This window comes from Varroa jacobsoni, unplaced genomic scaffold (genome assembly GCF_002532875.2).
Source record: "Varroa jacobsoni isolate VJ856 unplaced genomic scaffold, vjacob_1.0 contig00778, whole genome shotgun sequence".
Taxonomy (NCBI): domain Eukaryota; kingdom Metazoa; phylum Arthropoda; class Arachnida; order Mesostigmata; family Varroidae; genus Varroa; species Varroa jacobsoni.
The window spans coordinates 69341-89707 of record NW_019214524.1 but is presented as its reverse complement, the minus strand read 5'-3'; the positions used below and the strand labels follow the sequence as shown (position 1 = coordinate 89707).

General features: G+C 39.0%; 3 protein-coding genes across 11 annotated transcripts; 2 read left to right on the top strand and 1 right to left on the bottom strand.

The window, feature by feature from the left end:
* Positions 1-320: 320 nt before the first annotated feature.
* wol (Dolichyl-phosphate beta-glucosyltransferase wollknaeuel) lies at positions 321-6407 on the bottom strand. 3 transcript variants are annotated; one of them, XM_022852491.2, is made up of 10 exons: positions 6312-6372; positions 5715-5900; positions 4793-4970; positions 4221-4294; positions 3900-4034; positions 3523-3633; positions 2822-2926; positions 2221-2327; positions 2045-2102; positions 321-1868 (listed from the first exon to the last, which is right to left on the bottom strand). In XM_022852491.2, the coding sequence occupies exons 2-10, from the start codon at positions 5775-5777 to the stop codon at positions 1698-1700; spliced, it is 1002 nt and encodes a 333-aa protein (XP_022708226.1). In that variant the 5' UTR covers positions 5778-5900; positions 6312-6372; the 3' UTR covers positions 321-1697. The 3 variants fall into 3 exon arrangements, with proteins under 3 accessions (XP_022708226.1, XP_022708227.1, XP_022708225.1); XM_022852492.2 differs by lacking the exon at positions 5715-5900 and having other exon boundaries at positions 6312-6407; XM_022852490.2 differs by lacking the exon at positions 6312-6372 and having other exon boundaries at positions 5715-6303.
* Positions 6408-6993: 586 nt separating this feature from the next.
* LOC111271595 (uncharacterized) lies at positions 6994-10990 on the top strand. 7 transcript variants are annotated; one of them, XM_022852497.2, is made up of 6 exons: positions 6994-7100; positions 8794-8954; positions 9182-9267; positions 9438-9542; positions 10181-10265; positions 10616-10990. In XM_022852497.2, the coding sequence occupies exons 2-6, from the start codon at positions 8819-8821 to the stop codon at positions 10798-10800; spliced, it is 597 nt and encodes a 198-aa protein (XP_022708232.1). In that variant the 5' UTR covers positions 6994-7100; positions 8794-8818; the 3' UTR covers positions 10801-10990. The 7 variants fall into 7 exon arrangements, with proteins under 7 accessions (XP_022708232.1, XP_022708229.1, XP_022708234.1 ...); XM_022852494.2 differs by lacking the exon at positions 6994-7100 and adding an exon at positions 7164-7412 and having other exon boundaries at positions 9191-9267; XM_022852499.2 differs by lacking the exon at positions 6994-7100 and adding an exon at positions 7171-7333.
* Positions 10991-12171: 1181 nt separating this feature from the next.
* LOC111271591 (uncharacterized) lies at positions 12172-18840 on the top strand. Its single transcript, XM_022852486.2, has 7 exons — positions 12172-13555; positions 14160-14361; positions 15993-16406; positions 16898-17023; positions 17242-17505; positions 17773-17904; positions 18103-18840. The coding sequence occupies exons 1-7, from the start codon at positions 13263-13265 to the stop codon at positions 18316-18318; spliced, it is 1647 nt and encodes a 548-aa protein (XP_022708221.1). The 5' UTR covers positions 12172-13262; the 3' UTR covers positions 18319-18840.
* Positions 18841-20367: the final 1527 nt, after the last annotated feature.

Sequence of the window (20367 nt, the reverse complement as noted above, 5' to 3'; positions counted from 1 at the left end):
GGCTCATGTTACGATTCATTAGCGTATAGATTTGTTACTAAATTAGTTTCGTTAATGCGATTGTCTATTCACAGTTGTAACTGATAATCGTTACTATCTGCATGAGAAAACATATTAATATTTCGTTTGTATCTTACGCAACAGGCATTAGACTCTATGAAACAGTTTACCATTCTATTTTTATTTTTTATTATTCGAAGTAAAATACGTTTATTTATCGCTCTTGTTTCACTCACTAGTCGTTTTGATGATTCCAATTCTACTGGTTGTCTGTGTTTTGGATCCAACATAAGACCTCGATCGTAATAAATAAAATAAGAAACGGTACATGATTAATCTTTTATTTATCCCGTTATAAAACAAGCGTACTCATACATATCCTAGAAATAGATTATTAGTTATATATAACACTTCAAAATACCTGGTTTTCTCGATTGTACTCAGTAACCGAGTTATTGCAAAATTCAGTACTATTTACAATGCATCGAGTTCACCGTATTTCTTTTGCACACGTTACGAGATCTCTCTTGAGTCGGTGCAGCATCTTTAGGAAATTGTTTAAAGCAAAGGTTAATTCATAGGTGCAAAATATTCAGGACCAAGCTATACTACTTGTAAAACTGAGGTGATGTATAGTAAACCGCAACAGTTCTATCAGTGAGGCCATTAATGTATGAAAAATTTGCCATAACTTTCTTGGTTACAAACTGCTTTGTCTGTTGCATACCAATTCACCGTTGCACTGAATACTTTGCAAATGTAGGCAAGTTAAGTTTTTAGCAAATCGATCGTAACTTACGAGAAAGTTGTAAAAGGCCTTACATTGACTTAGTAGTATGTGCAAAAGAAAAACTATTTGTCATGTTTTTGCGAAAATCCGTTGTCTCTTCAGATATTCGCTTTGACCAGATGAACACCTTCGTACAAGTTAACATAACAGCAATAGGGCTTGACGGTTCTATTGCCGCTATGTTAACTTTTTACAGCAGAGTATGCAGAGTTTTAGTATGGTAATAAATCTCTGGCACTGGCTGCTGAAGTGTCAACGATTTCAGTTAAATAGAAGTGTTTTCACGGAAAAAAGTTGAAAGATCATGGATGCGAACATGCGAAATAGAAGAACAATTCTGCTAATTGTTTCCCACAGAATTCCCGTAAATTTTTATATACGTATGCTTGAATTTGCGATGAAACGAAAGCGGAATAGACTGGACGAATTTTTCCGTTCCTGACATCTTTTTTTCATTCCAGTTAGGCTCAAAACTTAGTTTTCAGAATTAATGTGACATTGGCCACTTCCTCGATGATTTGTAACAACGTAATTTTTAAGTTGCCTAATCAGAAAAAACTGAATAGAATAAAAGAACGCTTCGTGTAGTCGGATGAAATGCATCTCAGTAACATATGCCAGAAACTTAACACATTTCCCAATGTGTTGAGTTTCTGGCATCAAAAGTTTAACACATTTATCAAAATGTATATATAGCCTGCAATTTTTTGGAAACATCTTGCTTCCTTCGCACTGCTGAATCAACGATGTTACGTTAGCTAGCAGGTCAGTAAAAAATTACGACGAAGGCTAATCGTAGCTTGTAAAAGCGCACAAGGCGAGATATATAAATTATTCATTTAGGCCATTTCAGAGAGATCTCTGATTTCACTGTCCACGGGCCGACTAGTCTATTACTACGGTCAAATCATCGGGTTTTACGGGCTTCTTCGCTGTGCCTAATCGGAACTGCCGCCCGAATAGCCCACGCGCCGATCAGATAACGATACCAGATTAGCACCAGATCAATTCCCATTTCGACCCAGCTCCAGAATGGCGTCACTTTCGAACCTTCAATCTCGGTCCACCGAACTGCCACCTAATGCATGGAAGTTAAGTTAGAAAGTTAGCTAAATTCGTTGAACGCCCGCACAGAGCCCCTATCTAAGCTTTCAGATCGTAGTGGAGAATCACTATCCACTATAATTTACAAACGTAACTGAGCTTACTAACTACGGTTTAGCAGAACAATGAGACAGAAGACAAACTCCTTACCTCACTGATAGCGAATTTGAGTCGTTGAGCGATAAACAGCATTTCTACGTCAAAGGCCCTGAAGTTAAGAACGTACAAATAAATAACAGCTATTTTGAGTGATACTGCTTGTTGAGCAAATGTACTTCCAAATAATCCGATACGCCTAGACTAAGTAGAAACAAGGAAGTAGTCACCAGCGCTGTACGTGAAGGGAGGTGAAGATGACACGAGCAGCCTCACGGCTAAAGAGTTTGAAACCGCACTGCGTGTCGCGGATTCCTCGAACCGCAAACAACATCACCTGTAAATAGAAGCGTCAACATGAAAGTTCACAAGACTGGTCACGTCGATACTGAAATTGCTCCACCTTTAAATACCGCGTATGGGGACAGCACAGCATCAAATAAAAAGCGTGTTTTCAATAACTCTCATCGCCTGCCATCGTTTTATACGAGGATAACTCACTAGGATAACTTTTTTAATAGTCAACCAAAAGATGCATTGCGAAGAACGGGCTACACACATATGAGCCTCATATAGATATGATGCTCGCATGCATTAAAATCCAATCACCTCTTAGTAACAGGCGTATTACGTGTGACAACACAGAGCTTTCTCGAGTCCCAATATTCATGCGGTTTGTTGAAAATGCAAATATACGTTTCTTGGTTGATAAAAGGAAGCTCTTATAAGCTCTATTCTAGTAGTTAATAGTTGAGAAAACATTCGCTCTAGGTCACTTGCTGCTGAAAAAAGCTGACGATAGTCATCTTAAATTGACAGAGATCAACGAACCAAAGCGTGGAATCCGTACATTAGAACTGTACGAAACAGCGTCCGTTCTGCAACCGATTTTTCTTCAAGGTGAGCCCGGGACCCGACAACAATTGAATATGCAGTCTGAAAAAAGCGCATCCATGACAACAAATATTAAAACACCGGTCGGTGCATTATTTTGGACACGAAAAAAATTGTTAAAGAAATGATAAGTCGTACTACTCAATGCTCACATTAAAACACGGTAATTAAACACAGTGTAAAATTGACTTATGGTAACCATTGAGCACTGTACACAGAAACAAATAAAAATATGTAAATAATTAGGCTTATTTATGAAACAGCGTTGAGCGCGGGAAAAAGAGCTATATCGTGTGTTTTTAATCACTAACACCATATGCGAGTTTTAACTATATATTGCAGATACTTTGGACGAGAGGTGCTTTATATATATAGTTCTAAATCTACGCTACAAAGTATGTTACTGTTTTAAGTTTCCAAATACAACGAAGTCAACTAATACACACATCTTGTATATAGTCACGTATGATAAAGACTATATAGAAAAATATCTTCAAATTTCCCAGGCCCAATCCCAACGTCAGACGGGTTCGTAGCATAAACTTAAAGTGTACCTATTTATCCAAGTTTGCGGATAGCACAATCACATACAACACCCTAGATCCATAAAGATATAATAATCATTCCGTAGTACATACCTTACACCGCGAAGCAACCATTACTTCCTCTAGTTTTTCATAATCTTCAAACATCGTTGCACCGTCCGCATCTGCGAAAAGGAGCAACTCACCCCGCGCACTCAGCATTCCCTGAAAATCAGGATATCAAGTTGAGACAAAGTGCTACGATTAATATCTTCCCTCAGTTTTTACTTTAAAAGCTTTCCAGTGTTTCACATTTCACAATAGCATAACTGCTATTGTGCTGAATAGTTTGCCATTATGGGCAAAAGTATATTTGCGAACTGTAGTCCTTGTTTGTGATAATGTGTTAATAATCGTTAAGAAAATCTTTAAGCAAATCATATGCCAATACAGAAATCGGTGTAAATGGTGAAAGAGTATAAGGCGCGTACCAGTCTGACTGCTCCTCCTTTGCCACGGTTTTTTACCAACGTAAGCACGCGGAAACGCTGTGCACTCAGCTGCGCCGCGTACTCTAATGCCACTTGCGTCGTTCGGTCGTGACTGCCGTCATCTACTACAATTATCTAACATATAAAAAAAATGACACTCGTAAGTTATAAAACGAAACTCACATGAAAACAAACAGATCCTACACTAGCCATGCTAGCTGTTTGATTTTATAGGTTGTAATATAATTAATATACACAGATCTTTGTAAACTCCTTATTTAATATCTAAGAAAACAGGTAATGAAACCTCAACAAACTAACCTCGTAAGTGAAGTCTTTTTCCTGATTTCGTCGAGCCTCCAGATATTGTGTACATTCGTCTAACATCGGTGGAACTTTGAATAAAAAGACACTTATGTAACTTGGGCATGTTTGATCGCATTAGTAACAAGGATCACTATATAAGGATTTTAAACAGTGTCGTCCATTTTCCACATTGGGCGAAAATATCGTGCTCATTTTATTATTGGAGCAAGCGGCCGACACTCATTACTCTGTTAACTTACGCATACCAGATCACAGTATCTCGTGGATAACTGAGCAAATACACGAGATGATAGTCCATGTATGAAGATGACTGGGACAAGCAGCTGCTTTAAGAAAACAGGTTTTACTCGATTTAGGACTCCTGCATATTCGTATACACCCGACTTGTGCTTTTTCATTTCCGCTTAGAACCTTTCCTAAGCTTATTTTCGCCCAAGCATTTATAAGCTAATAAAACTCGCGTATTTGTACATATTCTTTGTTCTACAAACTATCATTCAAGATCGATTCAGTGAAGCGCAAAACATTAAAATTCACTAAAGAAATATTTCCCGCGTGTTACTCACGTCGCAGCTCTTCGTTGTATGCTGGAACAATCACGGACAGCTTTACGGTCGGTGCATCCGAGAGCTTTGGGAAGGCTTTCTTTGTCAGAAGGTTTTCCCCACTTTTGAAAAACATTTCCTCATCATAGCGGATAATATCCGGATACCGCGAAGATGTTGAATATAGTAGAGCCGAAAGCTAGGGAAACGCATTAAATACTTAAACTCAATTCGTGAAATCTTCTCAGGGCTCAAACTTTGATTATGTATTTTGATTAATCAGAGAGAATACATGTTGTACAACCGAGTATATATCTGCAGAGAACTTCTAACTTTAGGTCCCGATTCACTTTCGACAAATAATGTAAAACACTGCGTAAAATTTTGATCGTTTATTTGATTGTTTTTTAAATATAGGTGACATGCAGTAAAAGCTTGTTCTAGAATTCTTGCGATACACCTCGCTAAAATTATATCTAATTTGTACTACCCCTAATACCCCCCACATAAATCGATACAGAAATATATAGTGGTGTAGGCACAAATAGACCCAAAGTTATTATTTATAGGAAAAAAATAACATTTTTTTTTTTAATTTTCGATTTTCAGTTCTTTTTTGGATAAAAGACAGATAAGTAATATGCATTGTTGGCACATGTAATATAATGTGTCAATACTTTTACTTGAGATAAAACCAAGTTTAGCATTAACAAATATCTTTGAATCATTTTATTTTATTAATTAGTATCGAATTTAATTTGCCTAACCTCAGTGAAGCCCGATTAAACCCATGAAATATACATTGAGCTGTGAAAAATCCTTATATCTATTTTTTGTGACAAGGGCCTTCGAAAAGCTAAAAAATTCTTCTCAAAATTATATTTAATTGATTTTTCCTCATCTCATTTATTCCTACTTAGGACAAGGCTGTATCAATGATTACCACGATAAGAACGAGCAGAACGAAACAGATAATCGCCCAGAAGAGGCTCGCAAGGTCCAACATCCTTCCAATGCAACTGATGTTCTGATGGAGTAATTGGTGCTTCACAGGCACCAATTAGTGGTGCTGCCGAGGAGACCGTGGTTCTATCACACACGAAATGTCTCTTTCTAGACGAAATTCGAACTGGTGAAGCCGTGAAATGATAAAAACGATAGCGAAGGCATGCGGCGCAGTTTTCAGTAAGTGAAAGTTGCCAAAAAGTTTAATCATCACTAGTAGTACGGGCACACTCTATCAACAATATATACATTGAACTTCTTTTTTAGAGAATATCTTTCTCTACACTATTTGCTCAAGTTCTTTTCAATAGCAAAAGCTAAATCACGACACTTCTTCAAATTTACAGGGTAGCAATATTCGAAGGCGCTCTTCTGTCACACGCTGATTGATTGATTGATACAGTAGAACAACAGCTACCGACGCAAGCGCCACGGAGCGCCACGGAGCAGCGCACTCTACCTGCTTTGCTGCCCCGTCCTTTTGACAACCAATCCAATTGTAGACATACGTGAATTCAGATGTCTACTAGCATACCTTGAATGATAGTTGACAAAATTCGCACCGCTGACTGTCGTCGGCCAGTTAACGGCCTTCCGTTAACTACTTTAAGCAGACGACAAGCAAGCGGCGTTCTGCACCAACTATGATCTTTGCCAATTACGGCCGTAGCGGAATCAGAACGAAGTTTCCCTGAAAGACATTATAAACGTGAAATCTCAATTAAAACTGAAATCGTAATACATTAGACAGTAAGAGTAGGTATCAAATTGAAGACTTCTAGTGCCTCACATGTCCACCTTATAAAGAATCGTTACAGAAGCTCTTCATACGCCACTTTAGAGATAAGACATTTAGTTTACATAATATTGTCACCTTAATAAAACGCAACTTGGACAAAAATAAATAGGGGACTACGAAAGGCAGCTACGAACAGGCAAAATGTCACCGATATTTTTTTTTATATATAAATAATAGCATTCTGTATTTGTTTAGTAGTCTATACTCCGAGCCCGTTACTACTTGGCTCATATACAATACATTTCGCTCACGTTAATGTGAGTGGTCTAATTTTTATCAGACGTGAAGGTCATCATTCCAGCGCGCTTCCAGATTGTCTTTAACGCGGTGTCATGTAGTAGTAGCTGGACCATTGTCAAATCAGCAGCCAACGCATTTTCCAACATGTCAGCACATTTGCTTATACCAAGATATGTTCCGAATTTTAACACAAAATTAGAACGATTAAACGATTTCTAGTGAGAAAACGGCTAGAAGCTTGGATATCAAAAAGTGCTTCAGGGCTTACGCATGCCATCTAACTAGGTATCGGATTGGTAGTCTCATTTTAATATTATCACTGATCATCTCGGACTCCGCTTGTATGTTGGTAGGAGTACACACAGCGGCGGATGCTACCATTGGATGCGTGTATTCACTCTCCACGGAAAAGCGCCTTTTCGCAGCCCACATCTCAGTCTCCTTGCCAAAAGGGAGACAAAGGAAGAGTGTTCGAATGGAACAGTCTAAACGATAGTCTTTCTGCATTGTTCTTGGAGGTTGCTTCAAAAACAGTGATAGAATTACTTTCTGACCAGTCCTCTAGTTAATCCTCTAACCTGGGTCGGCATGCAAAATGTACTAAGCTAGCTGTACACATTGTGAGCGAGGAGTCTTAAATAATAGAGGAAACTTAATCTGTGATTTATTTTCAATTATTGTGGAAGATTACGTCTTCCAATAACTGAGTTTAAGCTTATTACAATTATTGTTCATAAATGAACCACTTAGTCTAGTCCCATTCATGACGTAATGGTGCTTGTAAATTAACATGTCTGTTATCGCAATTATGTTTTATAAATTTTGTTCGTAGACGTGCCTCAGGAAAATGTGCAGAATTTGTATATGCTTTAGATGTATTATTGTATGTATATTGGCTCGCATTTTGTATACGTAGCGCTAGCAGCAAATTTTGTGGGATCTACAGACTATGTGAAGGCGTAGTACGTCTTGATAGGTGTTAGTTTTTAAACATATGTATTTTCAATTATCTACGAAGGAAACATTTTTTCGCCCGCTCTGGCCATTTGGCCATATAAATAAGTTTTCGCTTCAATGAGTATTTACGCTGAAATTAAAATTCTAAAGTTTGCGTTGAAAGAGTAAAGGCATTGATAACTACAAAAGTACCAAACTACGCAGACAGACTCGTTACTGTGAACTTCAGTGCCGTGTGATCTATTGGTTTTGTGATATCAACGGCTACATATGTCTCTTCTATCTCCTTCTATGTCGAGACCTTTGATCTGTTACTGTATGCATTTTGGTCTGACGACTGGTTTGACAGATCAACACGGTAGCTTCGTCGACAAGGCGTTTCTATAGTTATACGTAAAAGATTGTTGATGATTGAACATTTAGGCTCAACGTATACTTCCATGAGTGAAAGCTGAGACAACAGACGCAAGCAATATCTTTTCAATAGTTTTCTATTCAGCTCACTGAATGACCACTCGAAATTGAAACCTCTCCCTAAAGACTTAGAAGTTATACTTTCTGTACCCACTGAGGCGCTAAAAAACTGTGGAGAATAGAGTTGGTTGCATCAGGCTTTTATTTCATGCCAACCCAAGCCGTCGCTTATTTAAAAGTAGTGAAAGGGTTTCCACCTAGTTAGCCTAATTTAATTGGCACACGTATACCTCAGTATGGAGACGGAGTGGCCGTTGCCACCCGATCTATAGTGGTAGCGAAGTTCAGTGACATAAGGCGTCATGGAAAAAAAATGTTACTTTTGGTACAACGAACGCGAGTATTCCTAAACATGTCGTTTAGAGCATTGTGTATTCTGTTGAACCAAGACTTCAAGTTGCCTACATTTATAGAAAAAGAACATATGAACCTCACTAATCATAAAATACGTGCTGAAAGTCGGCCGTCTAATGGAATAATTAACGGCGGTACCAGACGTGAAACTCGACACACAGAGGATACGTGATGTGTTTTTCGATTTATATAGGTGGCATATCATTCTTAAAAATAAGATGTACTGCGTCAAAGCAAGAACAGCAGCCCTTCTCTTTGTGGCAGGTTTAAAGCGAAGGTTTCTGTCAAGTTCTTCAGCATTGTCGCACGTTGACTTAGCCGGAAAAGTAGTTCAAGTTGATGTTTCAACAAAAGGTGGGTTAAGGTCTCAGTAAGTACTGCACCACTAGATATCTGTCTCTAAAATGATCTATTATATATGATCTACGGCCCTTTAATGTGTTTTTTACATATTTGAGAAGGATTAATTGATGTACTTATTTAACTTAGAAGGAAAACTACCAGCCCTAATGCCTATTCCCAGTATCCGTAAAAAATGCTGATTTTTCTTTTCCTTATGCAATATAAATCTTGCTATTTAGCTATTGCAGTTCGACGAGCTGAGGCGGCATGCAGAGTTGACCTTCCTAGAGACGTATTTGATCTTCTTAAGAGAAATAAACTTAAGGTAGGATGTCAAATTTGTTACGAAAAGTTAAGTAAAATGAATGAATAGTATTGGATAACAAGTGTCAAAGTGTATTGAATACATATTCAATTCTTATAGTGTTACAAAATGGTACATCACGCGGTAGCGATTATTAAGTGGCTATCTTATACGCACAATACTGTTTCCAGAAGGGGGACGTCTTGAGTACGGCCCGTGTAGCGGGAATTCAAGCATCAAAACAGACTGCTTTACTGATTCCACTGTGTCACGCTATTAACCTAGAGCACTCACAGGTGTGTCCCTTTCTATTATACATCAAAAAGTTAAACCCAAGGTTCGACTGGTAAATCCCTAATTATTCCCCTAGAAGGTCGCCATTTCAAACGAGAGGTTTAGGCGCTCATATTTGAAAGCTGTCTGACCATTGGGTAAACCAATTTCCACTTGTCTTTGTTCAGCGTCAATTATATATTTCATACAGGCACGATATGGGCGGATAGCACCGCTCCGTCTAAATCATCTGCTTAGGCAGGGGTTATTTTTCCGCTTTAGTGAGCACTAAAATAAGCACAAGTACGCTCTGATCAGGATATACGTTTTGTCACGGCATTTCGCTTTCAAGACGGGTTGTTAATTTATTAGTAATCTCATTAAATTAATGTTTCAAACACGGAGCGATGATTTCTCAATTGAAATGAATAGCTCACTGTGCGCACAATTTATTTATCATCATTCAATTTATAATTCCATAAAAAATTTTTATTCACGTGTAATTCTCTGCTTTGTTGTAACAGGAGTAACTGTTGAGATTACTTGCACGTGAATAAAACGAGAAATAATATTTCAAAGAAAATGTAATTAATGCTGCTTAACGCATAATATGTACGATTAATAAGTATAATAAGATAATTAATAAGTATGAGTTTGAAAGTTGTTTCAACAGGTGACGCTGAGTCTAGATGACCAACTATCTTGCGTTAACATCACATCCGCTGTTACTTGTACTGGAAAAACAGGTAGGTTATTGGTACCATTATATTATATGTATCAGGATCTATGTCTGAATGCTCTCGAATTAGTTGATCTAATTCCAATCCGTTGTTTAGCACTTCAACAACAGTTAGTCATGATCGCTTTTGTGCTCCGATTAGGTTACAACGAAGTATTTTATTTTTCGACTTCCTAATTGGATCAATGGAAAATGGGTATTTGAGAATCACTCAAGAGGTCAACTAGACGCCATTTACATAACAAATGCGTTTATAAATAGTGGTTCTGGTGTACTACACTCGACATAGAAATAGACTGGCAAGCAAGTTTGACTCAATCCAGCTGTAATAAATAAATGACGCGTATGACGTTTCAGGTGTCGAAATGGAAGCTTTGACAGCCTGTTCTGTTGCAGCTCTCTGTATCTATGACATGTGTAAGGCCATCTCCCAGGACATTCGAGTACAAAATCTTAGGCTTCTTGTTAAGACTGGTGGGCAAACAGATTTCCGTCGCGTGGAAGCTGACGAAACTATTACTCCCCAGGGCGATTTAATCTAAATCTTGCAATGTAGAATGGTTTGATATATATTAAAGTAAGACGTCAGTGAAAATACCCATGTTACAGTCTGCTAGCAAAAATACAACATTCCATATATTCTAGTAGTCATTGGTATTTTGGTTAGACCACTGACTAGCCAAAAAAAACAAAGTACTGAAATAAATGACAATAGTCGTAAAGTAGTAATAAGGCTCTGTCTGGTTTATTGATCTATTCGCTGCGGGTTCTTCACTTAGGTCCTGAGTGTTGTTCGGGTAGTATAAAATTTACAGGTTCCGTAAAAAATCACTTCACCTTTTGTTTTTTCGGCTGTATGCCATAAAAAACCAAAAATGATCCTAGTCAATTCCTTCCAGCTCTGGGGCCCAGAAAGTAATTTAATATGCCGATGGCATGGCATTTTGAAGAGTAACAGTCGATCCGTTATTTTTTAGAGCTATATGTCTAAACCGGCCCCTTTTTTTGTGTACATCGACACATGACAATATATCAACCCTATATAGATACAGATGGGGAAATTATAAGCATTTCCCCACACCAGCATTACATCGCTTAAAGAAACGAAGATAATTTCCGACTTTTCACACGAAACGTCCATAGTCGTCCTTGGGTGCAGTTTTAAACTTTTTGCTATTGTCATGTCGAATACGATATTACCTTTTGCTGGTTCCGTATCGTCGGTTCTGTTTCAACTGAAGTACTTACCAGAGTAAACTATGCGATGATTTCGCAAGTCTTTTCCAAATATCAAACCCTATCTTCGCCAAGTGTGTGTGATAGATACAAAGGTTCGAATAATTACGCAGCCATTCAGGGTTTACAAGAGTTGCAAACACTATATAGGGAGTTTGTGTCTTTAGCATATTTCTGCCTACCTTGTTCTAAACAAACGGGATCGGCCTGAATCTCCGTTTGAAGATAGTTGATGTAATGAATGTACAATTAAACAGGGTTGAAATGAAATCATATCTATCTCTTTGTATCACTTATCACTTCATTCAAAACTCGTGGACTTGCATGTTTGACATCGCTCTAGACTTATCATTTTTTATATATGGAAACTCGTAAAAATCGTTAGCATATTGTGCGATTTCGAAGGTGTTTCCCAATACTTGATATCTCTCGTAAAATGTTAACTTTAGGTTTGCTCCTTTCCACCCTTCCCTCTTTCCAGTTAAGTCTGATTTGATTTTGTCGTTACAGTTTACGCGGAGGGAGGGGGGGAGGGAGAGAGGGAAGCAAAATTCGAGAGTGAAGGGTTTAATACACTTAAGAGGGAGGCGGCTGGTATCTAGCCGTACAGGTAGCCTGCATAGATGAGCGATAGTCTGGATGCCCTCCTTCTCGCTTCTTTCTTTGGTATGAGCGTAGCCTCTCTCAGCTGTGGCAGTTCGGCTACAGAAAGCACCCGTGGGGGCGTTTTGTCCCGCGCAGTTTGCGGCGGTTCCATCGTTCTAGCAATTCATGTTCTGCTGTGTTGATGGGGGTCGTCGTGGTCGCTCTGATGAAGCTGCAGCTGGTTTCTTCTGCTGCTGCTCCTCGAACGTGATACATAAACATAAGACAACGTATCTTCGCTGCCGCCACCACCAGCGCTAGTATTGTTACTGCGGCCACGGTAGGCTTTTCTGTTGAACTCAGCGCAGCCGTAACCCTGTTTCTTCCATGGAACAGAATCCTTCACCGAACTCGAACATTGATAAGGCCGCCGAGTGAAGTTATCAAGAAATGCAAGAAAGTAATAGGTTTATTATTTCCCAACAGGCATCGCCAAATATCAATGTTTTTGGAGAGACAAAAGAGATTGAATTCTCTCTTTGAGCGTGGAGCAAACTGGATGTGGTCATCAAAGCATTTCATAATACTAATAGCACTACAGACATATATCGATCCATAGAAATACCCAAACAATGCTATACTGTGTTCTTGCTATGGATGACAACTGATTCTGACGAAGATAGGGCCCCCCAAAAAATGTAAAAAAATAAACAGTTACGTGGTAGTCAACAGGGAACGCTGGCGGTCTACGCAAGGTTCGTTCTACAAAGTCAACCTATAGTCTGCAGCCCCTAGAAGTAACCGTCTACAGATAAAATGATCCAGCATCTTGAAGAAACCACTTGATTTACCAGTTTGCTTTCACGCGGCTCACGTATCGTATAATAAAGAGTCGAAAAAAAAAGATGGCTTTCAGACGACTATAGCTTACCAGTGTGGGAGGCGATCACTTCTGTGCAATTGTGACGCAGTGTGAGGTTGTTTGGAAAAAAAATTACTGCCGACCGGTGAAAAACGTCGTCCATCAATCGCTGATACTTGCAACGGCGGCAACGGTGATGGAATAAAGATTGTTGGACTGGTAGCGGACGTGGCTTTGAAACGGCGGTAGGAAGGCAACGCTAACGACGATCAAAGGGCGCTCGTGGCCAGAACTGCTGGTACTGCGTACGACGGCTGGGATATGTCGAATCCAAGTTGGTGTAAAGTGTTTCACAACTATGGCGACCTCATGCTTACCTGGCTGGAGGAACTATGCTGGCGGGCGGGGTCATCCACCCGTGACCAGATGGTGCTACTAGAAAGTAACGACGGCGCCCAATTTCGTTGCCACCAGTGGGTTTTGGCACGGTGGTCTCCATTTTTTGAAGCTCTATTTTCACGCGCTTTTGCAGAGAGCCGGCATGCTCGAGCCAAACTTGAGAATGTCGACGGTGAGGCGCTAGAAGGCATCTTAAACTATTTTCTACATGGCAGGTAAATAAACAGCCATTTCTCCTCCCGTTTCTCTACTAAGAAGAACTATTATAACTAATTAAGCCGATTTAAATCATAAATACGTTATTTTATTTAAATAAACGGTTGCAATTCTTACTGTACGAAGCGCTATTCAAACACTCAATTATTCTATTTATAGTTATTCTGTGGTAAACTTCCGCGATACATTAGCTAAAATGTCTCCATTCATGAACACGAGGCAATTATGGCAACGTTGGAATTTTTGCACATATATATATATATTAGTCGACAGCTTATATGGAGCAAGTGCGTAGAAAACTTATGTTTTGCTTACTTTAAAACATATGCTGAATGTGAACGATATCTTAGCATGCGTAGCAAGAAAAGCATATTTTTTTTCAATGGCAAAATGAACCAAGATTGACCATACTTATTTAACTAAGTAATACTATTTTATGTGTAATAAATGCACACAAACTAAACAAACTGACTTTCAACACTTCTAATGTATTCTTCTTAAAGAAATTCTTAAAGGAATCAGTTACGCGTTTATTTGTTTAAAGGTAACATAAATACGACCCCATGCAATATTCTAAGTGGTAATATATTATATATTTTACAGGTTTACTGTGAGCGCGGATAATTGTCTGCGCCTTCTGTTTGCAGTGGAGTACCTTCTATTAGAGAACCTTGCGGATTTTGTGACGTCTTTTATTGAAGAGAATCTTCAAGACGTCCTCAAGTCGGAGGAGTTCTCACGTCTAGAACTTGAACAACTCTGGAAACTTGTGCCGGCTATAGCTCGAGGATGCTGCCTTGATAAGGTAAGTTCAATACGAATACCAGCCGAATATTACTAACTTCAAGTCCCTTTTCAGCATCACCCTCATGTATTTTTTTTAACTATTTCGGATATGCCAACTAGTTTTGTACCCTACATATTCGTTTTGAGTTTATTTCATTAATTATTGGAAACCGAATAACCTAAATTAAATTGCCATTAAAACCACGGAGCACATGCAGAATTATTCTAATTTCCGACACTTTCACATTAACTTGGGCGTTAAGCGAATGCAATTTGAATCGAACTTCAAAAGGGTCTAGAATCCTCAAAATACAGTCACCATAAATATAAACAAACTTTGAAAATAACGTTAAAAGTATTAGATCAAGAGAGAAAATATTTTTTTTGTAATATAATATTTTTAGTAAGAGGAATCTCTGACCTTCCTTTTGTTAAAAAAAGATCCGGGTTAATATTAAAATCTTCAAAATAGTGATGGCATGGAAATTGAATTTTCCAAGCAAAATTTACAGGAGTTTGTTCCCACGTTTTTTCTTCACTAAAACCCCACCGTTTTTGAAAAAAAAATTGAAGTATCGGGGAAGGCTATCTTGGGTTGAGTTAATTTACATTAAACATATCAAAGTAACAATGAACAAAGATATTGTTCCTAATGGAACTATGCCTGTCTGTACGAAAATGAGGGCCGTTTTCGATTTATGCATGTTTATTCGACGTCGGCTGGAGGCACGTGCATGCATTAAACGGCTGCCGATAGTACGCATATTTCAGGTATGCATTGACTCGGTTCACAAAACATTATAAGATGATTGGATGAAGCCAACTTTAACCCAGAGGCAAGGACCAATAATGTTGAATGCATGTAATTGTCTGTCTTATCAGCTACATTAGTCGGAATTTCATGACTATAGAACTTTGAATTATAGTAACAATTACGTGTCTTCTTTTTTCATTTAAATGTTGTGCGTTGAAAATACAACCAGAAGGCATGTTCAAAGTAATTTTTTTAATAGTGTACGTTAAAGCCTCGTGTTACACAAGAAAGCCCACGCCTTGTCAGAATCTGATCGTAATCGGTTCTGGGCTCTATGAGAGAACTTTATTTGACAAATCATTAAACGTGCGTCATTGCTAGTTTATGAACGATAACACAGGGTGTAGGTAACCTCATAGCCAACTCAGAAATCGCATCATCATCAGGTTAACTTGGATGCCTTCAAGGAATGGGTTCGTCTGTTCGAGACGGTTTAAGCAGATGCCAGGCCAGTAAGCTATGCTAGGCCTGTGTGAACCCAAAGACGTAAAATATGTTCCAGCAGCACACCTAAGGATAAATAAACAACATACGATCCGGAAAGGGCAACACAGTGGCCAATTCTTAAACCAGTGAACTACAAAAGACGTACATGAAGGCCAGCAGCAGACATATTTCTATCCGAAATAAATAATATGTTAATTGAACCAGTCGTACCCTAGTTTATGAATTCGTAGATCCATATAGTAACGCTGGTAATAATTATTCGAATCACAGGTTCATTCAGGATCACTGTTGTACCCTATCAATGCGATCTTACCCACCAAATAAATGATATCCCAAAAAGAGTCCTGCATTACAGTTCATTTACTCTCGCCGGCTGAGTGAATTATTAGGAACTGGGGCTAGAAACTGTGGTATTATACTTGCAATGTTGGAAGCTCGGCCAGCCAGGATCGAAACAGCCGACGATCTGTGACGATGTACGCGCTCTCATCAGCGAGCTGGAGAACAGCTTGGAACGATTAGGACGCGCGCCCGAAACGGCCTATGCAATCTACAAGCACTCGCCCAATTGCGTTACGAAGTTATTTGAAGACCAGAAACAACCTACACGGCAGTCGGGTAGCCTTAACGATCTTTACGGATTTGGCGGGGAGTTTGGTGGTCCTCCGGCGAAAATGACTGCGGGCCAACTCATGCGTGCTCACTCCACAAGTGAGCTCCTGAGCAGTCAAGATGAATGGATGTTCCAGCTCCGATCGCTCATTTCTGAGGGTACCACACTTATGCGCCAACTATCGAATCAGGTTAATATATATGTTTGTATATATATTAAGCAGAATCTATTGAGAGGTGGACGAACATATTATTGGAGTGTTTATTACGCTGCTAAAGTTATCGTAGTCTTTCCAATACGCAGTACCAATCGTCACAGTGGAGAATGAAAGTGCTTTTTTTAAATATAGGCCGATTCCATTTAACCGCAACTAGTTTGATAGTTTCAATAAGATCAGCTTTGTATGCATGAGCCTTGTTTAGAACCCTTATTATGCTCTTAAGCAGCGCAAAATCCGGTAAATAATTATGTAAATGTATCTACAATACTATACATGGTAGATAAAGTCAAACATAAGCGCCAAATGTAGAATGCATTTACATTGATGATTTAACATTGACCATTTATCTGCGAGAAGCATTCTCCAACATAGTTTGGTCCGTAGTCAAATTAATCTTCAAATTGTATTTGAGGACAACTATCGTATCTGCTGTCTGCTTTTTCGCTGTTGTTGAAACATAGGAGTTGCAACTGCCGCACGACATCCCCCATGAGTGTATTCGTTATCTGGCCGTCGTCCCAAACCGGTACGCGCTTGTCTTAACTGACACTCGCCGACTTCACCTCTGCCCATGGAACAGTAATGGGGTCTGTCTCCTTTATCTGTATGTACAATAGCTATATTATAGCTATTATTATTAATAGCTATACACATATATATGTGCGCTAATAGTATTCACAAGACTCATTTGAAGCACCGAGCTCGGTCAACTTTTCTTAACATCTTGATGTCTTGATCAGGTAATTGCAGAAGCGTGTACATTTGCATAAATATAACTTGACTTAATTCGTGTTAATGTTTGTAGCGAGGTTCAAGTCAACTTGTCGAGGCTCAATGTGATAGTCTACTTCAGTGCGGTCGGGATATCTATGCTGTGCTACAACAGCATCACGTAGCGCTTTGGAACTGCCAGTTGAAAATGTTCGAGCTCGTCTACTCATTAAGTGAACACGTCATCCACGATATCTCGTGGTACCGTTCCCACCGAACTGGTTCCACACTCGCGTTACTGATCGCCCATCGAGCTTTTCCGTGCAATCTCGAATTGCTCTGCCTCGACTTCGATCAGGTACGCTTTTTATAATGACGCTCCTAGACTTCTAGTAGGAAAAACAGGACACGTATTTTCGAACAGACTGTGCAAAGACGGATCTATCGGTACAATGTGAACTGTCCTACAGCGGGTTCATAGGTTGTCAAGATGCATTTGCGAGCTTGTTAGGTGGTTGAAATCATCGCCCTGCATATACCCGTTTTGATGGCAATTGTTCTTTTTTGTGGGTTAAATGCGTCTTGTTCTTCCAAATGTATGTCTCATACTGAACATTGATTTTAGGTGGTGGGTCAATTCAAGCAACCCCCAGTGCGGTTTCATCCAGCGCTTACGAACTGTAAGCTTTTCAACCCGCGAGTCGTCGCCCTCAGTGAACGAGTACTCATTCTCTACGAACAAGGAGACGCCGATAAGGTTACTAATTTGCCTTTTTTCTTGCGCACGTAACAAGTATCCTCTACAGTGGCGGGCTTGAAAAAAGAGCGTCGGTCTACTATTTGTGCATTTCAGAGACCCCAGAAGGCGTTTCTTCGATGGTTTAGCCACACCCGGCTCATAGATAAAGCTGATAAAGATTTCATATAACGTTGTCTATTTGTTTGCTCTTAACAGGTATTTGTAGTGACAATCGGAGCTCAAGAATGTAAGAAAGCCAAGTGCAAGCTCGGGATCAGCAACAACCTGTATCTCAACGACCAGCTATTCTTTTACACGGCCGAAAACTCAATGCTTTACAAAATCCAATACAACTTTAAGGATTTCGATTGCGAGGAGTGTGGCGAGTTAGGCAGAGTAAACGCCATCTGCGTTGCACCCACCTTGCGCTAACCCTAAACAAAAACAGTGGTTGACGTGGAAACACGAGCAGTCTGCCTAACAATTATTACTAGAACAGGGTAGGTTAGATGACGGCGGTTTTCAAGTCGGATGGCCAAGCTGATCAAAGAAATCAAGTAATACGGTATTCGTTTTGCATTTTCAACAAGATTTCATTGAGCTACACGTACTATTGTAAAATTCTTTTGACCCATCGAGGAAGTTTGATTTTCACAGGACAAACCTGCGATCTGTTTAACTGTTACCTTTGTTGCGTGAAACCAAGCATGCATGACCTCAACAATAACGAATTATTAGCAGTTGTCAAGATGCAGAAGGAACAAGACTGCCTGTCTGATTATAGGCAAATGCGCGCCAATGCCAATTCAATTAATACAGCAACTTCCATATCCTACAAAGAAACACAGACTTACAACGTATTATAAATACATTGTCAGCCTCAGCTCAAGTAACATACAACAATTCAAATAAATATATAAATAAAAAGTGATAAACGCTTATTTCGTATGCACACATAGACGTCTCTTGTTCCATGATTTTTGTGGTACCTTGTCAAGCGGGGGAAATAGGATTATTTTTTGACTTACACCGAAAAAAATATAATTGTTTTTAAAAATAATGCCAAACAATTGTACTGGTACTTAATTTTGTCAATGTTTAGATGTGTTTACGGCTGCTGCTGTGTCCTTCTGGGCGTATGAATAGCTTTTTTTCTTGACCAACGAAACATTTTGTGTATATTTATTGTGTATTAAAGAGTATTTAAGCAGACTAAAAAAGGCGACACTTAATTGGAGCGTTTTATTTAGAGTCTGAGGGTTTAGCATACGGTTCATCTCAAGTGATATAACAAACATGCTCGTTTGGGAGAAAATTTAACGTCGCAAAACCCGGCACTTCCTTAGACAATTACGAGATTATTTTACTAGACCGCGAAAATAGCTCTGTCAATGAATAGAAGACCGTTTCACCGATTTATGAACACTGTTAAATGTGTCATAGTAATTTTATGCAGGGTAAACGATATCTATGAAATAAAAATTAGTTTAATCTAAATAGAACGAAATGCAAAGTAAACAAATTTTTGAGAAAAAAGTTAGGCAGCTTTTTTTTTTTTGGGAGAAAACACTTGTCCTAAGTAACGGCGCATAATCTCACAGAATTTGAAAATATAATAGTTATAAATCTCAATAAATGCTATGCTTAGAAAACACCTGAATGCGTCAAGAAGAATATCTTTTACATTGTTGATCCTTTCTAGAATGCTACGACCTATCGTACTCTTGTTAAACAGAAATCCGCTTGAAATTTGTATATTACAAGCTCAGTTTGGATTATCGGAGTATTACATTGTAGTATCGTTTAACGATATCCGAATCGAAAATTCCATGGTTCCAAGATGCAAAATAGCTGGTAAACACCCCACGGTTCGATTATTTTAGGGTAAATACAAGCTAAAGCACTATTGTGCATTAAAACGGTAAATAAAAAATTAGTTCGGAGGCTATCCTTTCGAGTTTCGCAATGCCATAGAGTTCTTTCTATGAGCAGTAATCCTTGACCTGTGCAACTCCGCTAAAAAGGACTCGTATAGAGAACCCGTACGTGTGAAAAGGGTAAGTCGTAATGTTCGTTTTCCGCTTATCTATTATGAGATCAGCTGGGAATGAAAGAAGTCTTGGTGTTTCATTTTGAATCAAACTTTGCACAAATTGATCATACAGTTAAATCCGCCAAAACGAAGACAACTGGAAAGGTTAAACGAAGGCAGCGCTTTTCCGATCGCTGCAACAATATTCAGCAGATTCATCCATATGGTTACTAAGCAACGTTTCATAGTACTTCACCATCGAGCATTATTTTATGGTTGACCCTTTAGGACCCGAAATATATTGCTATACCTTATCTCGAATTTCATTAGGGCAGGCATATGTACAGATAAGGACGTATTGCTATAAACAACGGCCTGTGGAAGCTGGATGCGAGAAGCATTGTTAAGTCGGAATAATTCAAGGGTTCCTGGCAGAAAAGCAGCTACCC

Coding starts and splice junctions, on each gene's coding strand:
- wol (XM_022852491.2), bottom strand. CDS start 5,777: ATGTTGGACCTTGCGAGCCTCTTCTGGGCGATTATCTGTTTCGTTCTG. Junction 2,927..3,522: donor TGGTTGCTTCGCGGTGTAAG/GTATGTACTACG, acceptor CGCTTTTTTCAG/ACTGCATATTCAATTGTTGT. Junction 2,103..2,220: donor TCCCTTCACGTACAGCGCTG/GTGACTACTTCC, acceptor TCTTAACTTCAG/GGCCTTTGACGTAGAAATGC.
- LOC111271595 (XM_022852493.2), top strand. Junction 9,268..9,437: donor TTAAGAGAAATAAACTTAAG/GTAGGATGTCAA, acceptor TACTGTTTCCAG/AAGGGGGACGTCTTGAGTAC. Junction 10,266..10,615: donor TACTTGTACTGGAAAAACAG/GTAGGTTATTGG, acceptor ATGACGTTTCAG/GTGTCGAAATGGAAGCTTTG.
- LOC111271591 (XM_022852486.2), top strand. CDS start 13,263: ATGTCGAATCCAAGTTGGTGTAAAGTGTTTCACAACTATGGCGACCTC. Junction 14,362..15,992: donor GAGGATGCTGCCTTGATAAG/GTAAGTTCAATA, acceptor GTGAATTATTAG/GAACTGGGGCTAGAAACTGT. Junction 17,024..17,241: donor GCCCATGGAACAGTAATGGG/GTCTGTCTCCTT, acceptor TAATGTTTGTAG/CGAGGTTCAAGTCAACTTGT.